The sequence below is a fragment of the Neolamprologus brichardi genome, chromosome 6, assembly GCF_056152115.1.
Source record: "Neolamprologus brichardi isolate AB-2024 chromosome 6, ASM5615211v1, whole genome shotgun sequence".
NCBI lineage: Eukaryota > Metazoa > Chordata > Actinopteri > Cichliformes > Cichlidae > Neolamprologus > Neolamprologus brichardi.
The window spans coordinates 23,435,329-23,454,736 of NC_142109.1; the positions used below are offsets into that span (position 1 = coordinate 23,435,329).

Below are 19,408 nucleotides of genomic sequence, written 5' to 3' on the forward strand. Positions count from 1 at the left end.
AAGGCATTTTATGAAAGTTTGACCTTTGATATTTATATTTAAAGTGCAATACTGTAATTTTCTGCTGCTCATTCCTGTGCAATATCCCATCTACCCTCCCGTCATATTTCTTTTCAAGATTTTCTTATTTAATCACTAGTGTACATATATTTATATTTATAGATACATATATATTTAGTCATCTTTTCTCTTTTACCATGTCTCTCTAATATTTAGCTCCTTACTATTTTTATATTTTTATATTTTATTTTATTATATTTTATTATATTTTCTCCTACTGTATCATGCTGCTGAGTGACTGCTGCTCGTAAAACACATTTCATTGCAATGTTGACCCTGTGCTAACTTGCATATGACAAATAAAACTGAAAACTGAAACTGAAAACCTTATTTGAACTTATAGAAGAAGTCAGAGGTCTAAGGTCAAACTTGATATTTGATATAAAAAAATCAATCAAACACAAAACATAGGGAAAACAAAATAATCCAAATAAATCATAACTCGTCATGTTCAACAAGGATTAGGAAGAAGCTTATTTAGCCCCACCCCTTTCTTCTGTTTCTACCACACTTGTAAGAATCATGGTTTTGTTCAGTTTTTGATTAATAAATAATTGAATTGACCTCGGTGTTTGATGGACAACATTTCTGATAAAACACGGGGTCTTGCTGAAAGAAGAGGGGATATCACACAGTGGCACACGCGGCCCTGTCCAAGGTTTTTTGAAATGTGCTGCTGCCATCACTTTCACAATGAGCTTATAACTTGAGTAAAACATGTCAATTGAAATATTTGTTTTCTATGTTCTATCGTGAATAAAATATGGGTTTATGAGATTTTCAAATCATTATATTCTGTTTTATTTACATTTTACACAGCCCAACTTTTTTGGAATTGGGATTGTATAAAATATAAGTAACTAAAAGAATAACACACCACAGTTGGATTCATGTGTGCTCCCTATGGTTTGAAATATGAAGTAACTTTAATTATTGTAATTTGTAATTTGTGTTTGTCTGAAAAGGGTCTTTTGTAAATAAGACATTTAGTCTCAATGGGACAACTTGTATAAATAAAAGTTAGATAACATAAATATGTCCAGCTGTTCCTGGGGACAGGAAATATGATGGTGTGTCAATAATCTTTCCCTAAACTGAGCTGCTTGTAGGTTTCTAAACCACAAATTTCAAAGTGGAAAACATCAAGATACCAGCAGGAAGTCGACCACCACTGTCTCATAAACCCACGACTTACATCACCTCCACTCACTTAACCTACACTTGCGGATGCTGTAGGTGGCTAAAACTCTAAAATGATAGCTAATATTGATGCAGCAAGTGTTTCAAGGATGGGTGAAAAAATGCACCTTGAGCAGAATGGTGAGGTTCGGTGGCAACTGACAAAATTATGTAACACCCAAGAATGAGACTGGATTGCACATGGATGGCTTTAAAAGAAGGAGCAGAGGACAAAACTGGAAAATTAAAGAAAAAAAAACCCCCCAACAACCACAAGACACTGGACAGAGCTGAGGTCAGACATACTTTCAAATAAACTAAAAATAAATAAAAAACAGAATTTTGATACATGACTGAATTTTTTTTTTCAGTGAATCTGTCACTTCAAAGTGAAACATGAGCAGAAATATGGCATGCCTTTGATTTGTACACCTACAGCGGGACTGACATAAGCTTTATGCTTTAATCTGAAGATTTGACTCCTGCCAGCCATCACATTACGCCCTCTGCAGCCCACATCACATCTCAGTAAACACACACACCCCCCAGGGCTTGTCAGTAATGCCCACTGGCCAAGATATTCACTGAATCTGAAGAGCTCCCTCTGATAACCCCAGACAAATAGATTCAGTCATTTTGCAAGCCTGCATTTCACCCCTGAGACACAAAATGTATCAGTGCTTGGAGCATCATGCTAATCCAGCTGCCTCTGCTCAAATCTGCATGACCATGCTCCACTAATCAGGCCACAAGAATGGAGGTGACCCAATAAACCACGTCCACATTTAACAAGGAGTGATTCCCCCACTGCAGAGGAAGAGGCCTGGGCTTTCCCCCTGTCTGCTCCTCTTGGCATAACTTCGGTTCACCGAGTGACTCAGCCCTCTGGATGCCCCGTGGCAGCTCAGGCTGAGCTAAACTCAATTTGTTGCTGGTTGTGTTGTAAGTCAAACAAACCTCTGAGAAGAAATAACACACGCATCTCCCACATGAGAGCTACTTGATATATTTAAATCCATTAAAAAATAAAATGGTATTGGAGAAACTAATTACTTGTCATTTTGACATAACAAATTGATTTAATTTGGACTTTGAGAGATTGCGAGAAGCATTGCTATTGTTTGACATTTTATTGAATAAGAAATAATAGAGTGCATCACTGGCTGATTAATTAGTCTATTATTAGTGCAGGCAAGCATAATGAAGCAGCAGCAGCGTTTCCACAGATTTAACGTTGAATTGTCAGCCAAACAGCAACAAACACTCACTGTTAGCGGACAATGAGAGCCTTTTTATTTGTGCAGTTAGGTGAAAACAATACATGTGTAAAACAATGAAAAGAAAAGTGGATGGTAGGACGGATGAGGTAACAATAATTAATCATAATTGTAACCCACTCCTGGGTAAGTACACCTCACTCTAGGTTCGGGGAGGAGCTGGACATGAGTGCGAATAATCATAACACACAGAAATTTCAGTTAACTGTGACTTTAGTTTCAACAATAACAGTTTCACAGCAAAACAACAACTACGGCCCTTAAAATAAAATAGAAATAAAATGCATTGTCCTTAATCATTGAAATTGTCCCTTTGAAAGTATTTTAGGTTGCAACCTTATAGTTCAGTTTGTTCCTCAGAGTTTATAGAGTAGAGGGTCAGTCAAGTCAAAACACAGATCGAATGAGGGAATGATCTGCAATGATCTGTCAGTCAGCAAAAAAAGGTGACGTTTCACACTTAGTGTTTTTATAGTCTAGAGTGCACTCTTTTTTTTATCCGCTCACTGTTGCCAGCTGGGGTGACTGGTGGAATCCTACCAGAAACCAGATAAACCGTTGGCCGTCTGACTGGTTGTGCAGATCTGGATCCTGGAAATCACACTGGGAGGCTCGCCATCAATTGGAATCACTGGTCTTTTCTCGTGGAACTCAAAGCTCACTAAAAGACCTGACCTGTATTTAAAAACAGGTTTATAGTCTCTCATCTATCACTTCTTCCAGCATTCAAATTAATCATAAATTCAACAACAATAACTGCAATTTGCAATTACTTACATCCTGAAAAATTGCAGTACTCTTCAGTTAACAAATTAAATTGTAACTCATGTTAGAACTTCTGTCTAACCAACATAGTTGCAATAGACACACACATAACACAATTATTAGACAAATAAAATACAAATGTTAAAGCTTAAATTTCTTCAGAACATACGTTACACTAAATTCAGCACAAAAGCTATCAAATTGCATTTGTTCCCTCATAACACAAACGCTCATCAACAACATACAGTAGAAAAATATGCATTAACTACTATGATTAGCATCATTGTTACGATCATTGAACATAGAAGGTAAATCAGTTAGCTTACCGAGACACGTGGAACACTATTAACTTAGCCGCCACCTCTGCTGATTTCGGCAGCTCTGTCTAACATTCAACTCACTATTGAAATGTTAGCCGATAACTTCTGAACACTTTTTGACAACTTTTATGAAGCCTTGCTTCCGTAACCGCGGCAGTTTCTGCTGCTAATCAAGATAGCTTCGGATTTTTCTTTTCCTCCAATGGCTGGTATCACACTACGCCATGTAAAAACACATACCTTCCTGTTAACCTTCAAAATAAAAGCTCCTGCTAGGCACAGCAGGAAGTGTGGAAATAAACACATTATTTCCACTTCTTGTGACAATAAAATAAAACAAATAAAAGAATGATTCTGAAACTAAACAAATACCTTATAAAGCTCATCTTATTTTTACCCGTTTCTCCAGCTGGGTTACATAATCAAGACAGAAACAAGAAAGGAAAACAAGGCAGCAAAACCAGTCAGACAGAGAGAGAAATTAAACTTTGCAGGTTTTAGCGTTGTGCAGGTTGTGCTGTCGCTGTCTGCTCGCTGCAGTTGCTTGTTGGTTTGGTTGGTAATTAGGGACCCAATGTGTGCTGAGAAAATACCCCCCACACGTCAAAGCACCACCAGCCTTAACCATTAATATAAGGCAGGATGAAACCATCCTCTCATGCTAATTTCTGACTGTGCCATCTGAATGTTGCAGCAGAAAGACTCAAGACTGATCAGACCACGCAGCATTTTTTCCAAACTTCTACTGTTTTATTAGAAGCAACTGTAACTGATTATTTCAGTTGCAGTTGTGCTATCAGCTTGAAGCAGTCTGGCCATTCTCCTCTGACCTCTGACATTTCTCCCAGAGAACTGCCACCCACTGGATATTTTCTCTTTGTTGGACCCCACCTTCATAAAGCCTAGAGATGGTTCAGTGGAAAAAATCCCAGCAGATCAGCACATAAATATTCTGAAATACGCAGAGTAGCTGATATGGCACCAGCAACCATACCACCTTCACAATCAATCAAGTCACCTTTTTTCTAAGTTTTGACTGTTTGTTTAGAACTTCAGCAGCTCATCTTGACCATGTCTCCTAATTGACTGGGCTAATGCAATATGATTAGCATAATCATATTGCATTAGCATATTTCTAATACTGTTTGAAACCATAAAATATGCATTATTTTTTGGTATAGCAGAAATATGTATCAGCACAGACAGACAAAGAGCTAAACCATGTACCCCAGTGTTGCAGCCATGTCATCTTGCATATTTGCTGACATTAGAATTTAAACGTGTGAAAAATTCAGAGAGCAGGAAAAAAACCTGTCCGTCTAATAATTAAAACACTTTAAAAGACGTCTGAAATCTCCCACGGTAAAAATGATCCTGCTGCTGCTCCACAGGCAGCGACAGAGTGCAACTGAGCATGTGCAGAGTAATTGTCACCACTCTACTTCGTTTCTATTAAGGGTGTCACAGCAGCCTCCACTGCAACTGCCCCCTTATGTTAGCATGCTGGCATCAAAGCACAACAGAGTCCCTGCAGCTTCACTGAGCTGCTAACACTACACAGGCACATATATTTAACTTTCCATGAAGCACACAGCCAATGACAACTTTATTCGTTTTAAATGATACATTTCACGATGCGTGGGTGTACATTTCTCATGGTTATCACCATTAAACCTATGATTTCCGAGCTAGAAATATTTCATTGTTTGCCAGCAAGCGACAGCTTTACATAAGTCTTACATAATTATGGCATCTCCTTGACAAAGGGGAGGGTGGGCATCCGAAGAAACAGAGCAGAATTAAGGGGCAACTGAAGGAGAGTCAGGCAGACAGGCAAAACCTTTCTGCGAGCCATCAGTGCTAAGCGACCCAGACAGGGAATCTGTCATGTTGGATGCCAATGCAAACTAAATTCTGAGGTATATGACATTCCTTCCTCCCACTCAGTTATCTGTCACTGTGTTTGTGTGCGCGTCAAGGGTGTGGGGTGGTGGTAGGGCAGAGTAGATCTCTGAGTTGCACGTTATATAAGCAATAATGAGGGTAATGTATCGACCGTATTGATATGCACTAAGCTGACATCTGCACCGAGTTGCCCTAACAACAGATAATGGCTGCTTATCAGTTATTAAGCTTGTGCCAATGGGTTCATGCTCAGGAGATGAAACCAGATGGTGTGGATAGCTAGTGATGGCAATTACATCAAACCAGGACACGTGGAAGCATACAGCGAAGACACGGTCGTGTTCATTGGCCTTTTTGAAAGGAAACCTCTCGAAACTATATGCTCAATCTCTTGTGGGAGTGACAGCAGTGTCTCACAAGTGGCATGAAAAACACCGTGTGCAGGGACGGCCCTCTTCCCCTCCTTCAATACCAGGCGGCAATAGTGCTCACAGCTGGAGAAGGCTGGAAGTGAGACTCTACTGTCTCCATTCACGGCTCCTGTGCCGCTCCTCAGCTGTGCCATTTTCAATCAATAGCTTTTAGGAAATAAGCATCTACCCTGCAGTTTGGATTGAAAAGGCTCTTTTGTTGTGAAGCCCAGAGTGTGAGTAATGATTTTGCGTTGTACGTTTTTCAGAGGCATTTTCTTTTCCCCTTGCAGTAAATTACATAATATGTTCATGTTCATAGTGAACCCTGAATGTCAGCAGGGAGGGGGAAAAAATTTATTCACAGCTAAAGCAGCAATAAAGGTGATGCCTACCTATCTTCTGGTGTGAAGTGGATGAAAAGCTGTGCAATTTTAGCAGCACAAGACTTGCATGTGAATAAGATCATCTCATTTCCCCTCTGGCTCCAGGTGTTTACTGGGACCACTAACTCCCATCTGTATAGCTATATGTTTACCTCCTCCACCTCCCTCTCCCCTCCTTCCCTCTGTGGATGATGTGCCAGTGCCGGGAGCAAAATGTGAGAACGACTTTGATTTGACCAAGGAGAAATCAGGCAACTTCTTATTATCTTCTCATCTTTCTCCTGCAATAATAAGACATAACGTATGTTGACAGAAATGTATTATAGCAGTGCCGATGACAAAATACATTATGCAGTGCACACTGAAAAGTAATGAACTCATGTACTGAGAGTGATCTTTTGCACAACAAATGCACCTCGTATGATGCATTTGTTGTGTGGAAGGTAATTAGGTAAACCGCCAGTGCTAGAAAACATACCTGAAACAACTGCCTTTGAGGTTTCCAGATATCATTTGTGAAAAATAAAATAAAAAATATGCTCATTTGCACAGCTCAGAAATTTTGTTTGTTTGCTCAGTTTTTCATGTTGCTTGGTGATAGTCACATTTAAAAGTCTCTGTACTTTAAACCATCTTTTGTGGCCATCAGCTGTCTTTTTCTAAGGCTAACACTGCCATCTGTTGGTCATCTGAATCAGCTGCTGTGTTCATATGATAAGAAAGATTGAATACAACATTTTTATTGTACCTGCAGAGATGAAAAGAAAAGAGACTAAAGATAATAATGCAAATTAATCCACAGGTGTTGCATTCAGGAAAGAAATGGCACCTGTTGAGAAGCCGTTCTTAAGGACGGGAAACAGAACTGAAACTGGACTGAAAATTAGTGGAAACAAGTCTGATGGAAATATGAGGAGAAGGTCAACAGAGAGGCACCAGAGTGAGTGTCTACAGCCATCTGTAAAACTCTGTGGAGGCTATGTTGAGTTTTTTTTCTGGGCTTCATTTAAGCCGGTAGTGATGGAGATCTTGTTCAAATTGATGGAGTTATGAACACAAAAAAGCAATGCAAATGCAATATTACCTGGAAAGCGTCTGATTGGTGTACTCTTCAGCATGACCATGATCCCAAACACACTTACAAAACTGTGAAAACTCTGGTTTTTCTTTTCATGCTGCATTTCCATGTATGTTTGCACGTTTCAGTAAATACAGCTAATATAAAAGTATATATATAAAGCACAGTTCTGTATATTTGCTACTAGCCTCATCAAGTAAAAGCCAAATGCTTAGAGTTCTTTATATATTTTTTTTTAAATGGACAGCCTATCATTACACCAGCCATTATGCTGTAAATGAGAAGATAATGTAATCCCCAAATGACACAGTTCAAAACTTTTGGGTCTCTAAGAATGGTACATGTTTATGCAATATTCTATTCTAATTCCTTTTTGTTATATTTTTATTTCATGCTCCTTTAACTATTCATGTTTTAGAATAGTTTGTTGTTATACATACATAACAACTTTTCCAATTCATTAATACCATGGGTCATTAAAAAGAATAAGTGTAGTTAGTTGAGCTGTGACAGGCTGCCGACCAAAAGCGAACACATACAAAAGTGTGGACTCATAAAAGCACAAAGTATCTCTAACTACAATAGAAAGAGAAGAGGAAGCCCATAGTACAAAACAGACAAACAAGTGCATCTCCAGTTAAAGAAACAGGTGACCTAACAAGTTCTCAGCCAAAAGCTTCAATACATAAAATACCCATCAAAGTGTCATGATCCTGGGATTTGAATCTGAGGTTTTATTCGCTTTAGAAATGTATGAATCCAAAAACAGAATTATTGTCTGTTTTTGGATTTCAGCGTGTCTTGTCCTTAATGTTGTTTATTGTGTAGGTGTGATTTCAAGCTTTTTCACTTGTATTCTCTTACTTTTATGTTCTGGGTGTTTTTTCTCTGTTACCAGTTTGAGTTTATTCGTTCTTTCAGTGTTTCATCCGTAGTCATCCATTGTGGAAAGTCTCTGTGAACACCTGTTTCAGTTTTTGTTTCTTATTTCCTGTTTTATTTTGGTAGTCGTGTATCTCCTGTGTTTTGCACTTATTTTTACTTCCTCTGTGCCGTTATCCTCATTAGTTTCACCTTTGTCTTGTTTCCACAGCATCTCATTCTATTGATTAGCCCTCAGTGTGAGTGAGTGAGTGAGTGTCACAGTCCTGTCATTCCTTTGCTCTTTGTCTCAGTACCTGTTCAGCCATTTATCCGGCCCTGTTGGTTCCTTTCTGCGCCCTTGTGGACTTTTACAAGCCGTCTAATCAAACTGCTCACTTTTTGTTAATTCTACTTGTCTCCAGAGTCTTCTTTTGTGTCCTTGTCCTGTGAATGATGACTCAAAGTCAGCACTAATGAAATGGGTTCTGGATGCTGGACTTGTAACGTTGCAAAATGGGCCATATCTGAGATTGGAAAGAATTAAGCTAGTTAAAGAACACAGACACTGGAGAGAGGATCTTTGATAAAAGTTGGAGGTATTTGGGTCAAAATGTGAAAAAACATAAACGGATACTGGACGAGTGCTGGACTCCATTTGACGAGGGTGATGGAAGAAATGTTTGGTGGTACAGTGCGAGTTATGCACAGGATAAAATTGATCTTGAACAATAAAGTCTGTCATTCCATTTTGCAAACCTTTGCCAAAACACTGTGGCTGCCACTTTGTTGGAGACAGTTTTCTCAAACAACAGGACAATGACCCAAAGCACAGCTCTAAACTATGCAGGAACTATTTAGAGAAGAAGCAGTGAGCTGTGCGGTCGCCGGATCACAGGCCTGCTGAACTGTTGTGGGAACAGCTTGGCCATGTGCTGTATCAGAAGTGCCAGAACGAGTACCGATCCAGCTCGTGGGAGAGTCTTCATAAAGCATGGGCTACAACTTCACCATATTATCCTATGAAATTCAGAATGCAAAAGTTCTGTCTCCTGCGCTCTCCCTAAATCCACATTTCAGCCACAACCGATTGTTACAGCTTACAGAAACACCAGTGGCAAGGAAAAATGAAAAATAGTGTAATAATAATAATGGATTGCATTTATATAGCGTTTTTCTAGGCACCCAAAGCGCTTTACAATTCCACTATTCATTCAGTCTCACATTCACACACTGGTGGAGGCAGCTACAGTTGTAGCCACAGCTGCCCTGGGGCAGACTGACAGAAGCGAGGCTGCCATATCGTGCCATCGGCCCCTATGGCCAACACCAGTAGGCGATAGGGTAAAGTGCCTTGCCCAAGGACACAACAACCAGGACAGAGAGAGCAGGGTGATCGAACCGGCAACCTTCCAGTTACAGATGAGCTTCCCAACCTCCTAAGCCACGTGTAGTTAGTTGAGCTGTGACAGGCTGGCGATCAAAATGAAAAATACTATGATGGTAGCTTTTTCTTCATGTTGGGAATCCACTCTCAGGTGTTTTCTTAACGTTTTTACAAATGTGCATTCCCCAGAAGGTTTCAGTAGATACGGACTGCCTGCTTCTCACTGACCATAAAACAGACACAAAGACAGGCAGTTTAAAAGGGTGCAGCAGCAAAAGAGACAAATATTTCCCTTTTGAGTATGTAGAGCGCAGAAAACAAACAAACAAAAACAACAACAACAAAAGAAACGATGTGTGTAAAGCATCACATCACGTGAGTACGGAAGAGGATTAGGGCTACTGGAAAAAAAAAAAGTGGGCACGTCTTTTTTTTTCTTCTTTTCCTGAATTCTGAGAAAAAAAGTCAGAATTCTGAAAAAAATAATAATTTTGATGAAAAAGTCAGAATTCTGAGAAAAAAGTCAGAATTCTATACAATTCTGACTTTAATATCAGAATTCTGACTTTTTTCTCAGAAATATTATTATTATTTTTTATTATTATTTTTTTTCTTGGCCCAAATGGCCCCACAAGCGATTATCAGAAAAGGGCATCCTTAATTCACAATAATTATTCAGCGTTTTTCTTAACAAGTGGTCTCAGATGAAATTAGACTCTTAGACCTCCTCTCTGTTTCTGTTTTTCAGCCCACAAAGAGATATCTGAGCTAAACTCATTTTTTAAAATCCATCCATTCATTTCCTTAGCTACTTAGACTGGCGACCTGATCAGGTCGCCCTCGAGGGCGATCGGCTATCACAGGACTAACACTTTGGACTGCGTGTAAACCCAAACAGTTACTTCTTGCAGAGAGGTGAGAGCACTAACCAGTGAACTGCCCAAGTCTTTGGTTTGCACAGTTACATCTAAACAAACAATAAGACAATAAGATAAGAAAACAAAGTGGGAATGCTGTTTGAACAGCGCCATGTTAGGTAAACCAAACACAGCATATCAGCACAAACACACACCAAGCACGGTGGTGTAAAGGTAAGGATTTGGGCTTGTTTTGCATCCACGGGATCTGGACACCTTGCAGTCGTGGAGGAGATCATGAACTCATCTACATACTAAAGCAGCGGTCCCCAACCCCCGGGCCTCGGACCGGTACTGGTCCGTGAGTCGTTTGGTACCAGGCTGCGAGAGTTGAGGCTCAGGTGTGAAATGTATGGTTTTCATGGTTTTTATCGGTTTTCAGCGTTATTTTGTTATCGTTTTTATCGTTTACTCGGTTTTCCTGGGTCTTTTCACATGTGTTATGAATAAATCTTCTTTTTTTTTGGGTACCGGTACTAGTTTTATTTTGTTGTATTTATCCGCGACACATTAACGGCAGGTCCGTGAAAATATTGTCGGGCATAAACCGGTCCATGGCGCAAAAAAGGTTGGAGACCGCTGTACTAAAGTATTCTACGGGTCAATTGTGAGGCCAAAACTGGGTCGGGTAAAGGAAACAATTGCAATCACAACAGCAAAATTACAACAGACTGGCTAAAATACCTCAAGGTGTTTAAATGGCCCAGTGAAAGTAAAGACTTTAATCTGACTGAAATGCTGTGGCAGGACCGTAAGAGAACTGTGCATGAATGAATCTGCAAACATCAATGAAATAAGCCAGGTTGTAAGAAAGATGTATTTTTTAAAATTTATTTTACAAGCTGCCACTTAAAGCAGTGATGTCCTTAACTATTTTATTGGCAAGCTATATGATGTTTATATTTATTTATTGTTTGGGTTTGTTTTTTTTTACATCCTGGAAAGGTATATAAAATAAAGTAATAATACTATATATTAAAATTCAGTAGAAATACTATAAATGTTTTACAGTAACTTGATATAAAATTTGTAGACGGTTTTTTATAGTGCACAGCCGCCTCCAAAGGAAACATAGAAAACATGTTAAACGTTTCTCTATAGGTGTGTTCAGGACAAGTAAGTTGTGCAGGTAGTTTCTTTTTTAACTCTTAAGTTATTCTTCATGTGCTTGTTTAAAAACCTGCATTACTGAATGCCTCAGTAGTCAGTGGTTTTCTGCTGTGATGACAGTGATGACAGATGCGCATCTGTTCTATGTTTGTGTTTTGTTCGTAATTGTTACTCAGTTCAGTTTTATTTGTTCAGGGACTTTTTTCATTTTACACAGTTACTCCACTCTCATAAACACTAGGGGGCAGCATACTGCGACTTTTGCAGCAAGAGAAAACTACTGCACAGCAAAGTTCAATGAAAACTGAATATGAAGCCAGGGACAGACAAAGAAAAACACCGACAAATGTGGGGATGAATTAAAAATAAAAGCTGGATTTTGCGTAATACAAATCACATACAGCGGATGATGAGGGTATATCTGTAAATAAATAAATAAATGTGCATGTTTCACGGACCTGAATGAAGCTAAAGGAATACAGGCTTTTGATTTCACCAGGACTGCAAATGCCATTATCTATGAAATCGCATAAATAAAAACTCGGTAAAAACGAAACAAAAAATAAAAGATTTTTGATTTAAGTCGATTAAGCAATGTTAAGTTGACTGATTTTCCTATAGCAGAAACTTGTTTTTAGCTGCCAATAAAGGAAAAAGAAATAACATTTTATTGGAATATCTTACTTTTTAGAGATATTTAATTTTTTTTCTTAATTAAACTTTCAGTCATCGTTATTTTATCTTTATCCTGTTATTAGTTTGAAAATACTTTTAAAATTTGGATTTCATTTAGTCATATGATCCATGAAATACCAGAAATGGCTCCACAACAAAACAACAAACTTACATTTTCGTAGTGTTAAATAATTTTATTTATATTAATATTGTGACTGCGTAAAATATCTAAGTTTTTATTTTCTGACTATAAGCCATTGACTAAAGCAGGGGTGGGCAATCTCAGTCCACGAGGGCCGGTGTCCCTGCAGCTTTAGAGCTCACCTTGGGTCAACACACCTGAATCACATGATTAGTTCGTTACCAGGCCTCTGGAGAACTTCAGGACATGTTGAGGAGCTAATTTAGCCATTTAAATCAGCTGTGTTGGTTCAAGGACACATCTAAAACCTGCAGGGACACCGGCCCTCGTGGACTGAGATTGCCCACCCCTGGACTAAACCCTGGCAATTCCTAAATAACGATAACTTGAAATCTTAGGCAGCGTCCCACAAGGAGCTGCAACGCTTTCAGTGTTGGGGCTCTTACTTTGAAATGTCACCGGATATGTAGCGTTTGATTCCGTCAGTCTTCACAGCGGTCCGGAGCAGCCTGTCAGTCCTCCGGTCTACTTTGCTCGCATCATTCACGTTAGCTATGTGACTGTGTGGCTGCTTCTTCTGCTTCCCGGACCCCCTCTGCGTCCCGGTCTCTCCGGTCCGGCGTCTGTTCAGGATGGATCAGTGCAGAGCTAAACTGGAGCCCACCAGTCTGGTGAAGCTGTACGGGGAATTTACGGGGACCAGTAACCGAAAAGGCAGGTGTGCCGTCATCCTGACCGAGAAGGACCTCGTCGTCCAGAGGCTCACGTCGGCACCTGTCGGACGGAACAAGGTGGTGCTCAGTCTGAAGGACTGTGTCGGTTGCCGGGCTTACCGGGGAAATGACAGTGCGGATAAGGCGGCGTACTTAGTCGCCTACTTTTACCCGCTCAAACGGCGGTGGATGAGTTCCAGGGTATCGCGGCAGAGAGTGGAGCAGGGCTTTCGGCTCGCCTCGCTCCAGGACCCGCAAGCTAACCTGGAGGAGGCAGAGAAGTGGGCTCGCGCTGTCCGAGAGCGCTCTGCCCGGCAACAGTTCCCTAGAAACGGTGAGTGTTGGATAGCAACGACGGCGGAAAGTTTGAAGGTAGTGATAGAAGCAGGATCCCACGCTGCAATTACATTAATCTCTGTATGAGTATACCACTGTGATACTGAGGCAAATATGAGTTTCAGTCGTCACCAGATGACTGTTAACCCACACCTTTGCTCACTGGTGAAAGAGAGAGGTTAGTGAAACGAGAAAGGTGCCGCCCTTTTTATGTGTATTTTATTAAAAAAATGGGCAGTTTGCGTATAAGCAAAATGCTAACATGTTAAAAGGTAGGCTTTATCTAAAATCAGTATGCTCAGTTATTCTTGCCTCGTTTTGCTGACATAATTTAAAAAAAATACTAAAACAAGACACTTTTTAATATTTTATTCTCTTTTACTTCGTTTCTTCGTTTTGTAAGTGCAAAACATCGTGTATGTCACCTTCTATTTCTATTTCTTCTATTTCAGTTAATTAACCCCCCCCCCCCCCCCCACACACACACACACTATTTAACCTACTTCAAAATCTATGTAGGTGTTGACCTACATCTTCTTTTAATCCAGCATATAAAGGCTTTTAGTAGCACACAGTGCATTGTATTTAAAGGTAAGCTCAAACATATTTGTGGTCTGTAAAATGTTAAACAGTCCAAAAAGTTAGAACTTTGCTGTCATATGAAAAAGAAAAGCGGTGCATCCTCACAAGCTGGAAGCTTTGACCTTAAAATGTTGAACATTTTTGAAAATTAATTGATTAAAAATAAATTTTACTCAGAGTACCTTATTATCTTGTTACAGTCATACTGTGTTATTTATGGTCATGGATTGTGGTGGGAGGAGCTTTAACTGCTTTTACCCTATGATTAAAAAAGGCGACGAATCACTAAGTCTGTTTTTTTTTTTTTTTGTTTTGTTTTGTTTTTTTTAACACAATTACACAAATACCACAAGCATGATTAAATATAAGGTGGCTTTTATTTCTGTTCAGTTTCTGTTAGATTGTTAAAGCCTTAAGTGGTTATTAAAAGCAATGTAATGTACCATTGATGAGTCATCACCTTAAAACTTCACCTTTGTCTTCCTTTTTTAAAAAAAATGCATTTCTCACTTTTCAGGTTCCATGAAATTGTAAAGTACAATTTCACTTAATATTTACTATACAGGGCCCACTGGTTGTCTTTCTTGGCTTATTCTTGTGTCAGTAAATTTTTCCCCGAAGCACCACTGTTACTTAGCTGTTAGTATCCTTATTCATTTCCTATACCAAACAGGTTTCTTGGCACTTCATCAGATCTCTCCCGAATACCTTTAAACTGCTCCTTGGATTAATAAAACAAAAGAGCCAGTCTAAACAGAGTCGTGTTTCAGAATCTTTTAAGAAACCTGAAGAAACCATAAGGGATTATTGCTGCTATTGAGTTAAGGTCCAGTCAAGAGGTGTCTTGTACAGAGTCCTTACTATCAGTTCTGCTTTATCATATTTAACCTCCTGCTTACATGGATAAAACAATAGTCCTGGTGAGAGTCACTTTTCAGTTCAGTATTTTCAGCCTCCTGCAAACAAACCCACTTGACATAAAAACACACCTGAGAAACATGAGACAATATTGATTGCTTCTTTTGTTAACGTAATGCTGAGATGTATGATCATTCCAGTGGGAGCTGTTCTATAACCCACGATTATACTAAAGATAAGTAGACAAATTATTTGTCCTTAAAAAAAAAAAAAAAAACCCAAAACACTTTTTCCATTTTCTGTCATACATATTATTTCCTTCACACAGAGCACTGTGACCCAGTTAGCATTTTCCACAAAATTTATTTTTAACAAGACAAAATATACTGCAATTCTGCTCTGCCTGTCATTGCCAGAAGAGAAGAGAGTAGACTTTTAGTAGCTCTGGAAAGTATCATTTGCTTTGAAATGTGTTGTAATATAAGTGCACGGGTTGTAATCCGAGACAGTGACTGAATGAGTGTCCCAGGTTGGGACAGCAACCCAAATAAAAGAGGCTCAATGACTTCACCTGATCTAGCTTTGCCTCTCTTATCACTGGTTTATTCAGACCAATGCTTTGTTTTTGGCCTAGTTTTTGCTTCTCACGCTGTATACTACTGACTAATTTAACACATCAAGTGTCATTGTTGCAATGATGGCTGCTCAGTTTCAAGCAAAAGTAAAGAAAAGGAGATAAATCATTTTGAAGTTCCACTGAATGCTATTTCTTTTTGGTTGTAGTACTTGTAGTTTTTTTTTCATGTTTGCATGAGGTGTTTTGTGAAACAATAGGTTTGATTTATAATAATAATAATAATAATAATAATAATAATAATAATAATAATAATAACTTAGATCTGTATTGTGCCTTTCAAGAAATCCAAGGATGTTTTACATATCAATACAAAAGAGATAGGAAAAGCTTTGTTAGATAAAGAGTTTTTTGAAAAAGATTAAATTTATCTCGCATGTTTGTAAGAGGTGTTGATGTGTAAACCAGATAAAGAGCTGCTGAGTTTTTTCTAATCTCTTACACTTACCTTGACTACCAAATACATTGGTTTTACATAGTCAAAAACTTTCCTATTTTTGGAGTTATTCTTCTTTTATTGTTGTTGTTGTTGTTATTATTGTCATTATTATTGTTCAGTAATTGTTCAGTAGCACCATCACCTCACGGCTGGGGCCTCTCTGTGTGGAGTTAGCATGGTCTCCACTTCTCCACAGTCCAAAGACATGCATGTTAGGTTAATTATTAGGATAATTGCGTGTTTGGTTTACTGTAAATTGGCCATAGGTGTGAGCGTGAATAAATCTGTGTCTGTGTTAGCCCTGTGACAGACTGGCAACCTGTCTCACTAGTGGGGTAGACTCCAGCTCCATTGAAGATGGATGAAGTTAAGAAAACAAACACTGAATATTGTTCTTGATTCTTATACATTTTCCAGTTGATCTTGATTGCCTCTTTCCTTGGCTGTTTTTGCGTGCAGCTGGGATTCTCGGTCTGCGTCCATGGCCAGCTTTTCTGCTGCATTATGTATGCTTACTAGGGATATACTCCTTGCTGAGGTTAGATCTGGATGCAATGCTTTGGTTGCTACTGTTGGTTGCAAACTAGTTAGCTGGAGCTGTTACAGACTTACAGTATGTCTATTCCTTTCTTACTTTCTGTGTGAGTTGGAAACTGTTCATTACACTGACAAGCAGTAAAAAATAGTATGCATGAAGTATTGTTTTTACATTCACACCATTTCAAATCTGGAAAAATAGACAGGTTGACTGTGGCAAACTGTGTTTATGCTATATATGACTTGCTGGGGTAATTTTTTAGTCAGTTCTTTTTTTTTTTTTCATACAAAATGACCAAAACATTGTTGGTTTATTGGTACCTTATATTCTAATAAATTGTTGATATTTTAATTTTAGTTGCTAGTTACTGATTTTGGGATCTAGAAACATGGGAGTGAGGAAGTGTTCCTCTTATATTTGATAGTTGTAGTAATAATAAAAGATTAATAACTCCTCGATGAAATCACCTGAATGCTGATTTTCAATTATTGTCACCTGTCTGGGTTTTGTAGGATAAAGAATCAAATAGAAGTACTGAGAATAAAATATCAGCTGAAAATGAGTCTATTTCAGCGCTACCTGGTGATGTGTTAGATTTCTGAACATTTTCACAGTCAGTGGTGGTAATTTCAAACCTCATTGTAGCTGCAGGGTCTTTGGTATCTTTGGAACAGGCTAATATGATTGCAGCCTGAAAGGGTGTCTCCAGTTAGTTACTCATTGTGCCCGAGGCCTCATGAACCATACTAAATCATGTTCAGGAGCTCTGCATCCAAACCATTACTCTAAATGAGGTCAATGCAATCCTTTCTGACCTCTCCATCAGTATTGATGCTTGTGTCATTGGCTTAATGTCAGGTGTGCTGAAAGAGTTACTCAGAAAACATCTATTTTCTATACACTCATTTTCCTTGTGTTTGTTTCCTTGTGAGATAGCTTATACAGGCATATTCCATGTCTGCTCAACTTGTCCAGTATTGCTTCTCTGCTCTATGGTTGACACTGAGTCAGCTGCACTTTAGATCACGCATACTAGTTTGCATGATAATGATCATTTATCCAAACATCTGTTAGAGGCATGACTCAAACACCACAAGCTGTCATCTGTTATAGCTGTTTTGAATAGTTTTTGGTGCTTTTTTTGTGGCTTAGAGAATTGGTTAGGTCACAGGCTGATCATGATACCACTGTAATTATGCAATGAAATAGTCTGTCGTACTTATTCTCACTGTTCTATTCCAATTAAAGTATTTTCATTGAGAGACATTGAACACAGCGTTGCTTGCTCAGAAAAAGGAAGTGAACAATATATTGCAGGTCATTACCAGCTGTCGGTTAGCTCTGTGGTGTGTTCATGTGAAACCTTTGAAAAAATGACACGAGGTGACAGATGAGTCAACAACTCGCCACGATGGCACCAAAAAAGACTGACACATTCCTTCTTTGACACCTCAGCTGCATTACCTGTTTTTTTTTCTTAATGGTATTGTCCTGAGGTTACAAACATAAAATTTGAATGAAAAGACTGAATTCACCTGTTGACAGCATTATGATCATAAGGAAGGAGATGGTATCAGACAGAGAGGTTACAAGTATTGATTAAACCCGACAGAATATATTGTCATCTCGCTCGAGCATGTGGTTGCTGATGTCAAATGATAATGAACTGCAGCACTGCAGTGCAGTGTATATAGTGGAAGTGTAATCAGCAGTTATTGTAATTCCATTTAATCTGTGAACGAAAATGTTACTGGTGGCTACACAAATTTCCAAATATGGCATAAAAACCTGAAGATTGTGTGACACAACAACACACATCTATGAGAGCTTCAAAATTAGACAAAAAGGATGAAACACAAAAAAATGACAATGAAAACAGGCTATTTCTCAGAAAAAAAAATGGGCCCGTGAAAGAGAACAGTATGCTATTCAAAAATGCTGCTTAAGGATACAAAAACCTTAGCTCAGCAAACTGACCCAATCAAATTACAGAGATCTCAACCAGGTGGGGTAGCTGTAGCCCTGTGGTTGCTCCAGTCTACATGCCCATGTATCTTGCGTTATATTAGAACAAGTTCATTTACGATTGCCATTTATATTAGCAGAGCAAATCATAATAATGGTAAACAGGGAAATTAAAGGGACAATAGCTAAACTCAAAGGAAGAAACTCTATTCCCCTCCGTATTGTCACAGCAGATGGTTCTGTCCATTTGTTTGGCATCTTTAGTGAGATTTTGCAGACATAAGTCACTTTGTTTACACAGGTTGAGAGACCTGTACGCAATCATTTAGTAACCATCAGTCACGAGGGGAAAAATGATCATTCCCCAACTGGCTGTGTGTAATTGGTGGAGGTTAATGGCAGTCTTTGGCAAAAGGATCGCTAAAGTCATGCATGACTGCGATTTGAACCACCAGCTACCACCAGTTGCTAGGAAAAAATATATATTCCAATTGGTTGGGAAAAACTTCCTTGTGTGTTTGGTCCCAAGTATATTGCTGTAGACATAGTTTGAATGGCAGTAACAGTATAATATAGTGTAGTGTGATAAAGGGTTTTGGAGCAAATCGACCATATTAGCAAAACCAAACAAGCAACTTGTTTATTCACAGGGACGACTGAATGGGGCACATTGTAAACCTGAATAGTGTGTCCTTGAGGAGCAAACAAAAAAATGAAAACGTGATGATACTAGATGGATGATAATATAGGAGCAGCTTGTTTTTCGTGATGTTGGTGGCTCACTGTTGACTGTAGAATGGTGTGCTGTTTGTGTAGAAAGAGACACTTTTTGCTTAGCATCATGCAGTCACTAAGATTGTCACTAGGATTT

The 19,408-nt window shown here is 38.8% G+C and overlaps 1 protein-coding gene across 1 annotated transcript in view; it reads left to right on the forward strand.

The window, feature by feature from the left end:
- Positions 1–13,006: 13,006 nt before the first annotated feature.
- LOC102775703 (sphingosine kinase 1-like) overlaps positions 13,007–19,408 on the forward strand; it is a 38,992-nt gene continuing 32,590 nt past the window's right edge. Inside the window, exon 1 of the mRNA XM_006787492.3 lies at positions 13,007–13,519. Coding sequence (XP_006787555.2) covers positions 13,105–13,519 — 415 coding nt within the window. The 5' untranslated portion in view covers positions 13,007–13,104. The remainder of the gene's footprint in view (positions 13,520–19,408) is intronic.